A 17,243-nucleotide genomic window follows, 5' to 3' on the forward strand; every position below is an offset into this window, starting at 1 on the left:
GCCACTCCGACTCCTTCGGAAGACTGAAGCCCAGAAGAGGAAAGCCCAGGGCTGTCTCTACAGATGCCGCTACGGGTGAGACTGGCCAGCTGTTCGCCAGTCCACGTCTCCCTGGGCACAGAGCTGGCCTAGGCGTCCCAGCCTCCGCTGCAGCTGAGTCATGACCAGTCAATGAGTGGAAGCCACTCACACAATTTCCAGGCATGGCTCCCAGAAAACCTCCAGGCTCCTTCCCTTCTGCTGTGACCTTGGAAGCCACCTGTTGAATGTGGAGGAGTCATAAGATGGAAGGAGACGGCTGGACAACTGAATCACTGCCTAAACTGAGAGCCCCTCGCCAGTCAGGTATACCAGTTTTTATCTCCTCTGCTAAGTTACTAAGATTTAGGGATTTATCTGTTACAGAAACTTGGGTATTAATTAATAAAACTACAACTAGGGTTACCCCTCTACAAATAGTGAATACTACTCCTTTGGGTTTTTTCTTAATCAGTATCACATTATTTACTCCCAAAGAGAGGCTTGTTTTATTTGTCAGTAAGAGCCCCACTTGGAGTAGCAAAGGACTAGGACTGCAGACCCAGCAAATCACTTCACTTTCCTGGGCCTCCTTAACTGCTTATTAACAGATCAGTGATTTATAAATCATTTCTTAATACACAGTTGAAAAACTTTTTTTTTCCAAATAAAATATTAAGCAGAACTTCAATATATGAAACATAAAAATGCTCAGGTTGAAATGGAACTGGGGAAGGGGACTGGAATCCGCTAGCTTAATGCCCCTTTCAGCTCTTCCCTGTAACTATTCTGAGGCCCCCCTTGGAGACCTATGGCTCCTCAGCCTGTAGTCTGAGAACCGCAGATCTGGCTTCCCAGCTTATGTAGGGGTCTTCCCACCCCATATGCTTTTCTGTGTGTAATCTGATGAGAAGCCTCAATAAACAGATGCAGATAAAGGTTATCTTTTTATCAATATTAAATTTTTATAAATTTAAATGTGTAAGATTTACAAACTCATTAAAAATAATCAGGCTCTTTAAAAACAATTTGAAATTGGAGGATGAGGATAATAGTGGCAGCTCTGTATTAATGTATTTGTGGATTTAGCTTGATTTTTGTTTTACACAGCTCATCTTACAGCAGCATAATACTCTAGTTAACAGAGATGGTACAAAGGCAAGGGAAGCTGGCAGCGCAACCTGAGGCCCCAGTGGTCTATCACCTGTTTAATGAGGCATTCATCTCAAAGAGTGCATGATACGTATTTTGGTAATGGTTCTTCAAAGTGTTACAAATTTTAAAAAATATAGTCAAATTTGCAGAACCTCTGAAAAGCAAACATTTTCCAAACATTTTCTAGTCTGATCCAGCTAGACTAGAAGTTCCTTTTCAGTTCTAAAAATTATACGACAGCATTGGGTCATTGTCCTGGACTCCAATGGAGAAGATGCTATCAGGGTCAAAACATTACCTGCTACAAGGTGGAGGGGGAGGTATAAATTAGGAGTCTGGGACTGGCAAATACAAACCACCATATATAAAACAGACAAACAACAAGGTCCTACTGTATAGCACAGGGAACAGCATTCAATAGCTTGTAATAACGTATAATGAAAAAGAATATGAAAAATTATATATATATATGTATATATGTATATAACTGAATCACTATGCCGGACACCAGAAATGAACACAACATTGCAAACCAACAATACTTCAATTTTTAAAAAATTAACCTGCTTTTCTGCTGATTATGTTTACTCACTGAATACAGATTTTTTTTTCAAGGCAACAATATTTAGGGAGCAGGATATGGCTTACTCAACATAGGTAACAAAAGAGTGCACAGCTTGCAGCCAACTTTTTTTTTTTTCTCTGCCAGTAAATGCCAGCCATCTACCACCTGCAATCCATTTGCCAGGTACAAAACTTAGAGGCCTCACCATACACCAGGCAGAGGCAACACATTTAACTGTTTTCCACTCCAACACAATACACTAAGCTGTCTATAGGGACTGAGGGAATCCAGATTTTAATGTAAAAAAAAAAAAAAAAAAAAGCTGACTGCCATTGTATTAAGGCAAACCTAGCAGCATTAAGAAGATCTACTCCCACAGTGAGTCATCTGAAGCTTGGGCCTTGCAACCTCCCAAATTTAGACTTAATATGCTAGAACCTCAGGCACTCCTCTTTTGAGAAAGATAATCAGAACTAGATACAATTGTAGCTTAACACAACCAGCCTGAGGACTCCTGAATCAGGCATGACTCTCTCCGGGTAAATAACTAAGAACAGGCTCAAATAACCAAGACATGAATCTACCAATAAAAACACCCATATGCTGAAAAAGCAAGCAATTACCACCCTAATGTGTTTAACCTACTAATTAGCAGCAATAGCACCAATCTGGAAAAAGTTGGAAACACCGTCTTCATAGAGGAGAGCTCCTATATGCAGAGCCCCTTTTCTCTTCTAGCTGAAGGGAGCCTCTCAGCAAATCCTCCTCAGCCCTTGCAGCACACCCTTGACAGAACAAACAGAAACGGCTAAAAAAAAGTGAACCCCAAACCTTTGGATTCGTTTTCCTCAGTGACTCTTAAGTTATGAGGCAGCCAACACAGTGACACCCAGCAAATATCAACTAAAAAAACAAGCCAACGAGATGGAAATACTCTGTGAGATTTTTGTTTCTGACGGACTAGTCGGTCCTTGAAAATGGTCAAAAACCAATCTTGAAGCCAATGGTTAACCCATAACCAGTGCAAAGCCTTGCGCAGTGTCACTAAATCTCTGACACTCGGTTTCCACATTGGACAAATAGAGGGTAATTACCACCACCTCTGTCACAGAGTGGTGATGACATCAGAGGAGGTCCTATATGAGTCCTTTGGAAATTTAAATTCCTGTTACTTGGTTGGGAAATAACCTTGTTTTCAAAATGTCTTTCAAGGATAAGCTGACTGAACCCTGCCATGTCTTTTTTTCTACAACAACACAGCACCTATACATGAAACAGACTTTAAGAATAAGATCAATAAAATACAGGCCTCCCCCCACCCCAAAAGGAACAAAAGCCCATCCGGCAATTAAAACTACTTTTGATGAGCAGCTGTTGTGGTTCACTGTAAGGTGTTCTAGAAACAAGGATGGCTCTGTGTCACCAGCGAAAAGTGTTATGTTATTTATGTACCAGGAGGATTCTCACAAAACCTCCACGTTAAGCTTCCCATCTCCTTCGTCTTAGGCAACAAGTGTGGCCCATGTCTCTCCTCTCCTCTTCCTGAAAGTCAGGCCCACTGTATCCTTTCCACTTTTCATGTAGTTAGGAGGGTAAGTGTTTAACACGCCTTATGAAACCCCCCTGTCAAAAACATCGTGGTATCACTTTCTAAATTGGAAATACATGTTCTCCAAATACATCAGTTTGAGTCTCACAGAATCTTAGAAGCTAGACAAGAATTTAGAGGGTGTTTTGCCCAACTGAGCCAATGAACGGGGATAAAGGCATTCCCACAATGTATACTAGGTGCCATGGAATAAATCTGACTCAATTCCTGGGAAGGCCAATTTTAAACAAATATTTTTGAGTATAAATTTGACCACCAAACAAAGCATTTGTACACGCCAGTACGTGCTGGGGACACTTCAGATTTTTCTGCTCTCATGTTAGAGAATCAATGTTTGACAAGATGCAGAAATTTCATCTACGCGATAAGGATATGATAATTATCATGGTGGCTACTATTTGTTGAGCACCGACTTATGCTAGACATTGTGCTTAGAGCTTTACATACTCATGTAGTCCTCATAACACCATCAGACAATAGTAAAACGTAACTGTTTCCATTACACAGTGGAGGAAATCAAGATTTTAAAAAAGTGAGAAAACTTTCCCTTGTTCACCCAGCTAGTGAATAACAGAGTTGGTGTGTGGTCCCAGGGCTGTCTGGGCTTCGAAGTCGGTGACCTTAATTGCTGCCTCAGAAATCTGAAACTGAGGCACAGGAATCCTAATAAGTCTAGAACTGGAAGATCCTTAATTAAGTCACATATCTTTCTGTCCCAAGTTTTCCCAGCTATAAAATTAGAGCAATATGTATCCCTTCGTTCATCATAATGAGGATCCGAAAGCTCATGGGATACCTATGCTCAGAGCATCCTATTTTAGAGCTGAAAAGAACCTTGGTCACACAAACACTTGCAGATGAATGCTTACGGCAGCCTTATTCATAATACCCAAATGTCCATCAACTAATGAATCAATAAGCAAAATGTGTTATAGCCATACAATGGAATACTCTTCAGCCATAAAAATGAATATATGCTACAATGTGGATGAACCTGGAAAACATTATGCTAAGAGAAAGAAGCCAGCCACAAAAGGTCATGGATGTGTGGTTCCATTTACATGAAACGTCTAGAAAAGACAAATCCATAGAGACAGAGAGTAGATCAGTGGTTGCCAAGGGTCATGGCGGGGGTAGCGGGGCAGGAGGAATGGGGAGTGACCGGGTGTAGGCTTTCTTTTTGGGGCGTGTGAAATGTTCTGTAATGAGTGGTGATGGTCACACAATTCTGTGAATATACTAAAACCCACTAAATTGTACACTTTAAAAATGGGAATGCTATGGCATATGAATTCTATCTCAATAGAGCAGTTATTTAAAAACAAAACCAAAAAAACTTTGTGGCCATAGAAGCAAAGGGAATACATTTAAAAATACTTTGGACAAAAGTGTCACAGAAATATCACACTACATTTTAGATGTTATACATTTCATGCTTATAAAGACACACTGCAGGAAAAGCATGGCCTTCTGCTGCTCCTGCTGGTTACAGGAGAATCTTAATTCACTTCAAAGTACTCAGCTCCTCTAATTCCTGAATACCTAGTTAATAAAATGATAATAAAATGCAATCTAAACTGACTGCTGATGGAAACCCAAGGGGCTTGTCCTGCTTAAAAAGAGAAAGGGAAAAAAAGCCACAAAACTCATCAAGGGCCTACACTCAAGGCCAGAGAAGATAACGGGAATCTAGATCTAGTGGAAATGTTACCTTCCTATGTTCTCTTAGAAAGAGCTTATCAGGACTTTCTACAGAGAAATTAGGCAGAGGAACTTCAACTATAAAGATGCCGTCTCAGTGAAGTGGCCATCAAACCTGAAGCAAATTGTAAACTCCATGTACTGCTTAACATAAACACATTACCTCACTTGCATTTCAGCAGTACTTGCACGAGGTATTTTTTTACCCCCATTTTGAAGATAAGAAAGAGGAGGCACAAACAGGGTCACCCAGCTGATGAGAAACAGAGTCAAGATTCAACAAGCGTCCAGATTCCAAGCTCAGTGCGCTTCTGCTGTGTCATGCAAATATTTGCTTTCCCCCCTCGTCTCTCTCAGAAAGGAGAGCCAAGTTGGCTTCAGCTCATGTTATTTTGTGACATGAACTTAGCTCCTGAGAAATAACTTCCCCTTAAGTTGTTCTGGTGTGTTATATTTCTTTCACAAGTCTCCATAAAGGAACACCTGTTCAGAGCAAGTATTAAATGTTTTTGAACAAATACATCAATCTGGCCAGGCCTATATCTGGTTAGCTTAATCTTTCATGAATAATGAATGAAGACTCAAAAAAACCTATGAAATCTTATAAGGATAGCGATTCCCTTCCCAGTTACTGAAACAGATCCTAGAACCAAGTCAGAAGGCCACTGAGCTGGCCCTGTAAATGACTTCCTGAAAAACTCCAACTCTTCCTTTGCAGCCAATCAAATGGTGATTTGATTCCCTAGAGGAGAAACCTGCAGGCAAGATCTTTAGCTCCACCAACCACCTGAATTCTCACCTTCACATATATTCTCATAGCTCCTGAAACTAGCTATTTTCCAAGTTACCAGGCCTCTCTCTTTCTCTCTCTCCCTCTCCCATCTGCACCAGCCTACCTGCCGCCCCCCACCCCGGCCCCGTTCCATTCTCTCCTTCTGTCTCTCCTTTACCCTAGTGGTAGCATTTACTCCACCCTTCCTTGTGACCCACGAAGGTCTCAAGTCCCCAGAGGAAGCAACTATGACACAAACTAGTGAAATAACTTCATATGCTGCTCTAGCTAAGCCTTTCCCAGAGACCTAAGCACCAAACACCAAACATGCGGACAAGGGCTGTGCTTTGATGAGAACGTTCGTGCTTAGAGATGAGATCAGGGTACAAGTTCTATTTTCCTCTGGTAACTGAAATTGTTTTATTTTCAACACATAAGAAGAATTGAGGTATGGTAATAAATCCAACTCTTAATTTTCAAAAGTAGGTGGATTTAGAGACCAGGGCATTAACAACATTCTTGCGTTTGTTAAATGGTATGTTCTGTATTTAAATTAGATTTCCACCTATTCATTCCTCAGACTCCTTTGCAATGATTTTACAGTCTTGACTTGGTTAGTTAATACTTCCATGATACCACCCTATAAAGGCACAAAGAAGAACTTTTACCTAACGTGGAAATAAAGAGGATACATTTTAAATACAGACACATATATCCTCCTTTCATGTTTAAACAATATGAAAGAATATATATTCACAAATGTAGCATCAGTGAAAACCATTTGCTCTAGACATTTTCTCTAAGCTTTTCAGTTTAAAGATGGCACCATTTAACATTTGAACTAAATGCATTAACATCATTTTACCAGTGACAGACTTTCTCTAGGTAAAAGAATCAACGACTTTTAGAGCTGTAAAGAACGTCAGAAACCATTAAGCAAACTCTTTCATTTTAAAAATGAGGAAACTCCCAAGTTAATTGATTGCCAGCCATCTCCTGACACATAGTTCACCACAACTGAAACTCTTATAGGTTACAAACCCTTTTTTGTTGATATCAATACCAAAGACAACAAAAATCAGAACTACTCTTACCAGATACATGACTGACACTACACCAAAGCTGTTTCAACTTTCAGTATTTTATACCATAAAATCTTAACTTGTGACTCACCCTGCTGAGCTGATCCAATAACCTTTGGTTCTGTTCTGATAACTCCTGGACGGCCCGTGTCTTTTCTCGATCTGCTTCCCGTAAGTGAACCTGCTGCCTCTCCAGCTCATCCTGAAGTTGTTTCACGTCACTCTCCAGCTCGGACACGCGCCCTTCCCACTCCCCTTCTCGGTTCTCAAATCGTCTTCTTAGTTCATGTTTCTCTTGTTCTAAGTGCTGGGTGAAAAGTGAAGAGGATTTTAAAAACTGTTAAAAAATCCTGAGACTTTCTATTTTTTCTTTTCACACTCTCTTTTAACTTTTCTTTTTCCCAGTCAGCACAGGAAACCACTGCCACATTGGCAGGTAGGTTCACAGCTGCAAAAATATTCCCTTCTTCCAGAGTAGGGAAGAGAGCCATTCTACTGAAAATACTTAACGTTATTACGTTTGTTCTTGTCCTTGGTCATGGGGATTCTAGACTTAGGAATTCACGTGAAATTTAGTAAGTCATCTAATTAATTGGTGAAATATACATTTAAACAACTTCAAGTGAGTCTTTTAAAAAGCTTCTTTTGCTATCATCTGTTATGCCTCACATAATACAATTTTCAGAGACAGAAAGAACTCCAGAGACCCTTCAGATCAACCACTTTTTCTTACAAATGAGGCAACCAAAGATAAGAGGTTCAGTAACAAGCTCAAGGTCTACAGGAGCAAATGGGCTGGGATTTGGGTCTCATTTGACTGTTTAATGCTCTAAATCACAACTCAATAAATATTTGTTGCTATATATAGCACTGTATTTCAAAATCATTAACTCAAGTTCAGGTTCAGGCCTACTTTTATTAAATCATAGCCTACTAGCCTTGCATAATTATCTCTGATCCTTTCATTCCTTCTTGAGCACCTGTTATGGGCCAGCCACTGTGCTGGGTCACGGTGATGAGCAAAACAGACATGCTCTTTGCCTTTATAGAATTTCCATTCTAGTGGGAGAGGCTGATAAAAGAAATAAGTTGTGCAGTGTGACAAATGGTATGCAGGAAAAGTACAGATGGTCTGAAGTAGCAGCTCAACAGAAAAGAATTCTTTTGGATTGAAGGAAGTAAGAACATCTTTTTGTTTCTGTGAGATAAATATGAATGTCTCTTTTCAGAGACAAGTATGTTCTCCTACTTTAAAAGCATAGTATGGTAGGGAGAGGTTATAGCTTAAGTGGTAGAGTGCACGCTTAGCATGCACAAGGTCCTGCGTTCAATCCCCAGTACCTCCCCCAAAGTAAATAGATAAATAATTACCTCCTTCCCCCAGCCAAAATAAATAAATAATATAAAAATAAATAAATAAAAGCATAGTATGTACAAAAAAGCCAAGCCTATACCTCAGGGAGTATATGATATGTATATGAAATGTAAAGCAATTGCTGAAAAATATATCCACCTGAACACCAATTTCAAAGTCTGATTCAGTTAAGAATGGGATGAGGCCTTGGCATGCATCCATCTATCTATCTATTTATCAATCTATCAATCTATTGATTTATGAATCTAGGTTCTACAGGAAATTCTGATGCACTGAAGATTGATATCAAGCAATGAGGTTGTTTCAGCCAGCTATGATGAGCATTTGAATCTTCTCCTTCAGAGCACTCAGACATCTCTTCACCTTGGGAATCTATGCTCTTATTCTATCCAAGTTCTCACCTTTCAAATGTTTTCTGGAATGCCTCTTCTGGAAAGCCTTAAGGGCCAGTGTATAGTTACACAAGAAAATCAGTTCATTACTTCACATCTAAAAAGAGATGATCCCATTTCATCCTGCCATTTTATTCCTCCAATTTGCTCTAAGTGACTTGTGAATGTTTCTGAAAGTCTAATATGCCCCCAAAAGATGAAAATTTACCATGACAGAGCAGTCAGAATAAAGTGCCAAACAGTGATCCAAAACTAAAATTCTGACCACATTAGCAAAGGCATTTTCACTGAAATAAATATATGGCCTCCAATGTTGACCACTTTAAAGGGAGTAACCCATTTGGATATAGTCATGCTGGTATATTTGTTGAAAAAGTCACATTACAGTTATACTTTATATGGCCTGACTTTGGAGCACATGGGAAAAGATGAGAGACCCTGTAGTCTTCAGCATGAGAATTTTCTGCTCTATGCTTCCCTCATTTTGCTAAACTTCCAAAAATGAGACTGTTTTAATCACTGTAGAAACTTCCGAAAGATTAAATGCAGAAGCAAATGCTAATTGCAATCCTAAAACTGTGATACTTGGTTTTATTGAGTATTTCCAAAATGGAAAAGACTGAGCAGAAGGCAACAGCAAGAACTCAGTAATCAGTGTTACTGAGAGGCCAGATAAATTAGGCTTGTGCTCTAAAAGAACAGAGAGACTTAAAAATATTCAGCAAACAGCTGTTAGTGAACAGCCCAACCAAGCAACTAAAACAATCCAATCCACTTGCCAGGGGGTGGGGCAGGGCGAGGACAGGTGGTGCTGATCAGTCTACTCTGTCCTTAGATTTCTTTGGACATGAGACAAACTTCCTAATTCAGGTGTCCCAACACTTTGGAAAAAAAAAAATCAAGACTTTCCTATTAATGATTTTAGCCTTTTGTCTACTCTGAGAAAAGAAAGCTTTCTTCTACTATTATATATATATATATATATCAATTAAGTGCTAAATTAACCAGTAAACTCTAGCCAGAATACCAGCAAGTGTGAAGATCAGGCTCTGCCCACGCTATTCCTTGTTTCTCAGCATTATGTGGTATTTTAAAAGCTAACATCTACACCTGAAACTAATTTAACGTTGTATGTCAATTACACATCAATTCAAAAAAGGAAAAAGTTAGTATCAAAACTGTCAAGGTCATCAAAAACAAAAGTCTAAGAAACTGTTACAGCAAAGAGGAGACTAAGAAAATACAGAAATTAAACATACTGTGGTATCCTGGAACAGAAAAAGACATTAGGTAAAGGCTAAGGAAATCTGAATACACTAAGGACATTAGTTAATAAAAACTTGCCAGTACTGGCTCACTAATCATGGTAAGTATACCATGCTAATGAAGATGTTAATCATAGAGAAACTAGGCTCACAGCGAAAAAAAAGTGACAATGAATACACGTGTGTCCATGTATAACTGAAAAATTATGCTCTACACTGGAATTTGACACAACACTGTAAAATGACTATAACTCAATAAAAAATTATAAAAAATAATAGAGAAACTGGGAGCAGGGCATATGGAAACTGTACCATCACTCCAGTTTTTCTGTAAATCTAAAACCATTCTAAAAAAAAAAGTTTAAACTCTGAAAAAACAAAAGTGAATATCATTAGCCCACCCAAAACTGGTTGTTACAGAAATAGCTTTCTGCAAAGAACCAAAAAAGCAATATGATTCTCATAAGTCCAGGATATGATTCTTGAAAAATAGTATGTTTTAATCATTTCAATCAGTTTTATTAAAATTGATATAACAATTAAAGGCAATAGATTGAAGGAGGTATATTTCATTGTACTGGTGTACTGTACAAATGTACCCATGTATTTTACATTCCTATTTTATTGTACTATTTTTAAAATTTTAATTGAAGTACAGTTGATTTACAATGTGGTATTAGTTTCAGGCATACAACAAGGTGATTCAAATATATTCTTTCTCAGATTCTTTTCCATTATAGGTTATTACAAGATATTGAATATAGTTTCCTGTGCTATACAGTAGGTCCTTGTTATTTGTCTGTTTGACATACAACAGTGTATATGTTAATCCCAAACTCCTAATTTATCCCTCCCTGCTAGAAAAAAATACTATCTTTTAAGTGGACCAAGCACTGAATGCAAATAAGGACTCCTGTGTTTGCTTAGCTAAATCTATTACCCCATTATGTAATCATTTTCACCTTAGTTGTTTTGCCTCTTGAAAAATAGTGCTCAAATCATGAGAATTGGCCTAGGGAAGGGGGAAGAAAATGTAACTGATGGAAAAGACTATTTCTGCAGTAAGAGAAATTTCACTCTCAGCTGGAAGAGGGGATAAAAGGGATCCTGGACATTAAAAACATATTTTTAAAAAACTAAATATTCAAAGGCAGGGAGGATATAGCTCAAGCGGTAGAGTGCATGCTTAGCACTTAAAAATGACTTGTTGGTCCTGAAGTTAGAAAGGTGCCAATTTTGAAGTCCTAAAGAAGCAGATGGGACTAAAACAAAACCAGTCTCATTATTTAGTCGTCAAACCAACATTCTCTCATGTGTTTATCTTTCAAACTAACCCATGAAAATATGTGTTTGATTCCACTGACAGTTTGTAGAAAATTACAAATTCTTTTTCTAAAATTGAAGTATAGTTGATTTGCAAAGTTGTGTTAGTTTCTGGTCTACAGCATAGTGATTCAGTTATACATATGTGTATGTATTCTTTTTATTATAGGTTACTACAAGTTATTAGATATAGTTCCCTGTGCTATACAGTAGGAGCTTGTTGTTTATCTTACGAATACTTTTTAAAGTAAGGACTGAAAATATTGAATTTAAGTGAAATCCTAAATGTTGAATTTAATTGAAAATCTAGCAGAGCGGCTGTGTTAAACTTTAGACATTCTAAACTTTAGGCTGTCTGTCCAAACAGACATTCTAAACTCTAGGCTGCTTAAAAAATATACTTGTAGGTATAATTTGCAAGGGAAAATTCACTTGCAGATATCAAATGAAATAGTCCTGTTAATCAGATTTGTCACTCTCATATGAACTAACAGAATTAACAAAGAACTAATGATAATACGAAGCTTTATAAGATATTTTTAAATGTACTTTTCTTAAAAACTAAAAATTTTTAATAATTTTTAGACATATCTAAAAAAAAGTACAACTGAACCCCCATCACTCATTAATATTGATTAATGATCAGTATTTTGCTTTTTTTAAATGTAATTTTAAAAATTATGGTAAAGTATACCTAACATAAAATTTACCATCTTAACCATTTTTAAGTATACTGTTGGTTCAGGAGTGTTAAGTACATTCACATTGTTGTGCAAAACCTCCAGAAATTAAAAATAAAATTTTAACACTAGAGTTCATATGCTGACCTGAGAGCTGTGAAGTTTTTAGAAATAGTTTAATAAGAGTTTTAAACTATTTGATTATTGTCTATCAAGTCAATAGCAAAAAAGCCAAATGTAATTTATTCGCTTACAACAGAACCTTTCATATTATAGAATTTGGAAATCTTTCTCCTTTGTTGAAGACATGTATAAAGGTTCCAAATGAAACCCAGGATGTGTGTAACTGCACACTTAAGAGTATCCTAAAATCGATCACTAATCAAACTGACTGATGTTCCTTTCAAGCTGGCTGTCTCATCAAGTCCCTCACTTGGAGGAATTTCAAATCTCAAGCATAAATCTCTGCAGTAGTACTTCTGTATAGAGTCTGTAATTGAATCTCTTTAAAGAAAAAATAAATGATACCCTTTTATTTCTAGACCTCTGCTTCAAGTGAATATTAAACAATTCCATTCATTGGGTTGCTTTTTGGCAGTCTACCTACAGGTTTCACAAACCACTTTTCAGAGAAGTATCTCAGGAGTTCATCGACTGGCAGACCTAGTTAACAGGCCAACTGAACTACAGGGCACTCATTGGTTTCCTTTTTTTCTCCCTGATTTACTTTTGATATGTCTGGATGACAGACACACTTCTTATTATAGAAAAGTTTCTGAATCTACATTCTGACTGTTTGACCAGTGGCAGTGATGTGGAACCAGAAGACTGGGGTCAATTTCAGACCTCATTCAGGACTGTACTGTTCTCTTGTAACTAAGACTAAAAAGAACTGGTGGCAGCCAAACTTGGTAACAGTAGTAAATGCACAAAGCATAAAAGGATAAACTCATCTCCAATGCCACAGACACCCACTTACCCAACCCCCTTCTTCTTTTTTTTTTTTTTTTTTGAAAGTCTAATTTTTAGAAATGGTGGCAATCTATACCACTTTCAAGGCCCTTTTCTAGTTAAGGGCAAGAAAATAAATGTGCACAAGCTGCAAAAGACTGGTCCAGAGAATTGGCAGAAATCTTACAAATACTCTAAGCGGTATTTATAACAATAGTTAAAGTTATATGGTTCTCATAGGTTGCATCTGGCCATGCAACTGCATATGTGAGACCCAGAACAGAAACAGAAAAGTACTGTTTAAATACATATAAACACTGAAGTCCAAATTAAATCCACAACCTGTGGTCACATGCTGAGCCCAGGCTTGTCTGATTTCTGCAGTGGAACCATATTTCCTAATCCTTGAGTATTTGAAGGCTATATAAAGCTCCTTTAGGGGCACTTGTTTCCCACAACTCTGAGCTGCTGGGAAGTTAAGACAAGGGCATCTGGAGGCCTTAATGCCAAAGCTGGAAAGCTTTCGGCTAACACCCTGATTAGTGATTAACCACTTCTCTGAAAACCTGGAGCATATTTTAAATGCTTCCCGACTTTCTAATTTCCCTGTGTGCACATATCACTTCAGTGCTGTATAAATTAGTCATACTGTAAGCTCTATTTTAGATGCTGTGTACAGTACATATATAGAACGGCCCACAGCGGTTGGAGCCGTGCTTGGACCCTCGTGCTGTGATGTGAGAAGGTTGGGAAAGTCAGGTGGGTCCAGTGAATGCCCTGGTCTGATAATCCAAAACCCTCCATCAAACCACCCGCCTTGCAAGCGGTTTTCTGTGAGGCAGGGTGAGCAAGGATGGGGTGGGGCGGGGTAGGTGAGTTAGTGGTTCCCGAAGATGCCCAGGGCCGGCTCGCGGGTGCCTGGGCTCCCCCTACCACCACCCTGCTTCCCACCCACCCACCCCAGGAGGGACGTCCTCACCTCCAGCTTATCTGTCAGCTCCTTGTGCATCTGCTCGTACTGCCGGCTCATGTCTTGGTTCCTCTCGAGCAACGCCTTGCCCAGTCGGGCCGCCAGCATCAGATCCTTCTCCTTCTGCCGGATCACCGACAGCAGCTCGGGATCCTGAGCGGGTGGCGGCTGCAGTTCGGCCCCCTCGGCCGAAGGCCCGGGCTCGGCCTGAGGATGCTCCCCGGGGTCGGACGGCCGTTCCCCGGCCGCCAGCAGCGCCAGCTCCTCCTCTAACGCCAGTTCCAGCTCCCCGGGGCCCCCGGGGAAAGAGATGAGGGCGGCGGCGGCTGGACTCCCGACTGCGTCCGCGGCCGCGGCGGGCAGCTCCATGCAGCAGGCGCTGTCCGGCTCTGCGGGTGCTGAAGCGCGGCCGGCCAAGCCCAGGCAGAAGGCTGACATGGCCCGCGCGCGCGGAGCCCGCAGCGGTGCGGCCCGGCCGGCGCGCGCCAGGCTGCAGGGGGGAGGGGCCCCGCCGCGCCGCCCCGCGCCCCGCGCCTCGCCTCGCGCCGCGGCACGCGCCCCCCGGGTCCCCGCGAGCCCTGGGCGCGGCGCGCGCCGGCCCGCCCCTCCCCCGCGCCGGCGGCACGCGCCCCCTCCCCCCGCCCCGGGGCTCAGCTGCTCCGCTAGCCCTGGAGAGGAGGAGGAGGGGGTGGCAAAGGAAAGACTAAGGAAGGGAAGACTGAGGGGACGCGAAGCGGGAGGGGAGGTTGCGAGGAGGAACGCCGCCGCCGGGTTTTCAGCCGCCCTGTTGCTGTTGCTGTTGCTGCTGCTGCTGCTGCCGCTGCCGCCGCCGGCCGGGCAGCGCCTCACGGGGCGGGCTGCTCTCTGGTGTCGCCGCGACGCTCGCTGCTGTTGCTGCCGGCGGCCGCTCCCTGCAGCCGCGCTCCATGTCCCTCGGCTCGGCGGCAGCCCCAGCAGCAGCAGCGGCGGCGACGGCAGCTGCTGCAGGCGCCGAAGCGGCGGCTCCACATCGCGCGCCGCGCAGCCGGGCGAACTCCTTCCTGCCTTCCTCGGCTCCTCCCGCTCACCGGGCCAGCCGCACCCCGCCCCGTGCTTCCGGCCGCGCCCCCTCTCCCCGCCCCTTGCCGGAGCCTGACGCGCGCGGGCACCTGTTCGCCGCGCCCGCGCGCGATTCGCCGGTTCGCGGGTCTCCTCAGCGGCGCCCAGGTGGCGCCGACTGCCTTAACCCGTGCGCTGCCTCTCGCCCCGGGGCGGCTGCGCGCGCCGCCTGTGGAGATGGCTGGCGCATCCCTAACAGTCCACGCGTCCCCCCACAACCCCACCCCAGCGCGGCCACGCCCCCGACCTCGCCTCCACCTGGGGGTGTGGCCCCGCCCCCACTACGCTCACCTCGGGGTGCGGCCTCGCTCTCACCTCGGGGCACGGCCCCGCCGCCAGCCTGCTCTCACCCCGGAGCGCCGCGGGGCCCCCTGCCTCGCTGCGGCTTCTATGCTGGGGCGTTTCCCTGAGTCTGATGGAGTCTTGGAGTTGCCTATTAGGTGGTCTCCAAGGGGACTGGGGACATTTCTCCAAGAAGAGTGGTCAAACCCGACAGAGACTCGTAGTCCTGGAATTTGGGTCTGAGCCCCCGCGAGAGCTAAGCAGTCAGGAGAGGGAGCCCTAGAGAGCAGTAGGAAAAAGGATGACTTCAGAATCCCAGCATCTTAATGATGATGACTCAGGAATATAAGGGACCAGATGCCTCAGAGTTCAGCAGCCCCGAAAGAAAGCGGTTATGTTGAGAAATAACGGAAAACGTAGCTCACAGATGGGAATACGAAGCAAAGAATCTCCCTAATAATAACTTCCGTGGCACTTAGTTTGTGCCATGTCTTTGTGTTAAGTGCTTTATAGGCATTTTCTTAGGTAATCCTCACAAGAATCTTATAAAGTCAGTACTATCACTCTTCCCATTTTACAGAGGAGGAAATTGAGGCCTTGAGAGACGCAGGATCAGATCCAGGCAGGCTGACTCCAGGGTTCACGTAAATTGTTTTTCTTTACTTTCCTCACGTATAAGTCTTGAGGAAGGTAAGTGATAACTGGTGACCAAGATGGCCTGGGTCATTATCCAAGGTGTTATCAGGAAAGCCTCCTGCAACAAAGGAAGGACTGAAGAGCCTACTGAGTGAGTCCAGTCCTTGCTTTGACCTTAATGGTGATTCTGTCTCCTACTTTCTGAAATAATCCCATGTGAAGCTAGAATTGGATCGCTGTTCTTCCCTTCTCCTCTTGGACAACAACCCAATTTTCAGTTAGACCATACTTTAATTCTTTCCATCATGGTGATATGAAAATTTCAGGACACCTAGCGGCTGAAATGAGTCAAATGATTTCTCAAGGTTTTTTTCTCCTAATTAAATTCAGAGCCTAAACAATACTCAGGCACATACATCACTTTCTACCCTCAGACTGAAGGTGAGGATCCCAAAGGTCCTGAGCCTCAGGGCTGACTTTGTTCGCTTGTTGATGGAAAAGGAGACAGATAGTGGAGGGGTCCCACCTCAGTCTTAGAGCTAAATTTTGAAAGTTGACCATGGTACCATTCCAACAATGCACTGGTCCAACACTTTTTATTACGCCCTCTTGAGTAGAAATTGTGGGCCCATGGTGAGATCCAGTTACAAATCCCATCTGTCTTTTTTGATCAGGGAAGAAGTTATTCCTATAAATAGATTAGGGGTACAAGTCTAAAGCAAACAGAATTCTTAATCAAAAGAAGTTTCAGCTATTTACTTTCCTTGATGCAGATTTGTAGCCTGTCTTTTCCCCAAAAGTCTTTGTCTTGCCTTTCTTAAACTCAATGGTCCTACTCTATTAGACTTGTTTGATACTATGGGAATGAACTATTAAAACACTAATTCTAATTTCTTTTTTCTTTTCTTTCTTTTTTTTTTCCCTAATTCTAATTTCTGAAGATCCTTCCTCATAATATTCCCTTGCTTAACCTGACTAGGAAGTGATCATTTTCTCAGTTTTGGCCCTGAGTAGTATCTTCCTGTGAATAGTCAAAGGAGACAGTCCAAGTCTGGAGAAATATTTAGAATAGTGGTTCTTACACATTTGGTCTCAGAACCTCTTTCGCTCTTAAAAATCATTGAAGATTTCAAAAATCTTTAGTTTATATAGGTTTAGATATTGATTTTTACTATATTAAAAATTAAAAACTGAAAAAAGTACTTATAATTACATGTTAACATGATGTATTTAATGAAAAATATATCCCCAAGTTCAAAAAAATGAGCAAGAGGAATGACATTTTTGTAGATCTCTTTAGTGTTTGGCTTAAGAGTAAAAAATGAATTTTTATATCTGCCTCTCCATTCATTGTAGTGATGTTTTGCTT

The 17,243-nt window shown here is 41.7% G+C and overlaps 1 protein-coding gene across 5 annotated transcripts in view; it reads right to left on the bottom strand.

Annotated features, from left to right (window-relative positions):
• BICDL1 (BICD family like cargo adaptor 1) overlaps nucleotides 1–15,074 on the bottom strand; it is a 66,537-nt gene extending 51,463 nt beyond the window's left edge. Inside the window, exons 1-2 of one of the 5 annotated variants that reach the window (XM_014566021.2) lie at nucleotides 13,868–15,074; nucleotides 6,994–7,209 (exon numbers count right to left, since the gene is read on the bottom strand). In XM_014566021.2, coding sequence (XP_014421507.2) covers nucleotides 6,994–7,209; nucleotides 13,868–14,296 — 645 coding nt within the window. In that variant the 5' untranslated portion in view covers nucleotides 14,297–15,074. The remainder of the gene's footprint in view (nucleotides 1–6,993; nucleotides 7,210–13,867) is intronic. The other 4 variants (XM_014566022.2, XM_006192695.3, XM_032471406.1 and 1 more) reach the window with 4 other exon arrangements.
• Between the last annotated feature and the right edge of the window lie 2,169 nt (nucleotides 15,075–17,243).

This window comes from Camelus ferus, chromosome 32, assembly GCF_009834535.1.
Source record: "Camelus ferus isolate YT-003-E chromosome 32, BCGSAC_Cfer_1.0, whole genome shotgun sequence".
NCBI lineage: Eukaryota > Metazoa > Chordata > Mammalia > Artiodactyla > Camelidae > Camelus > Camelus ferus.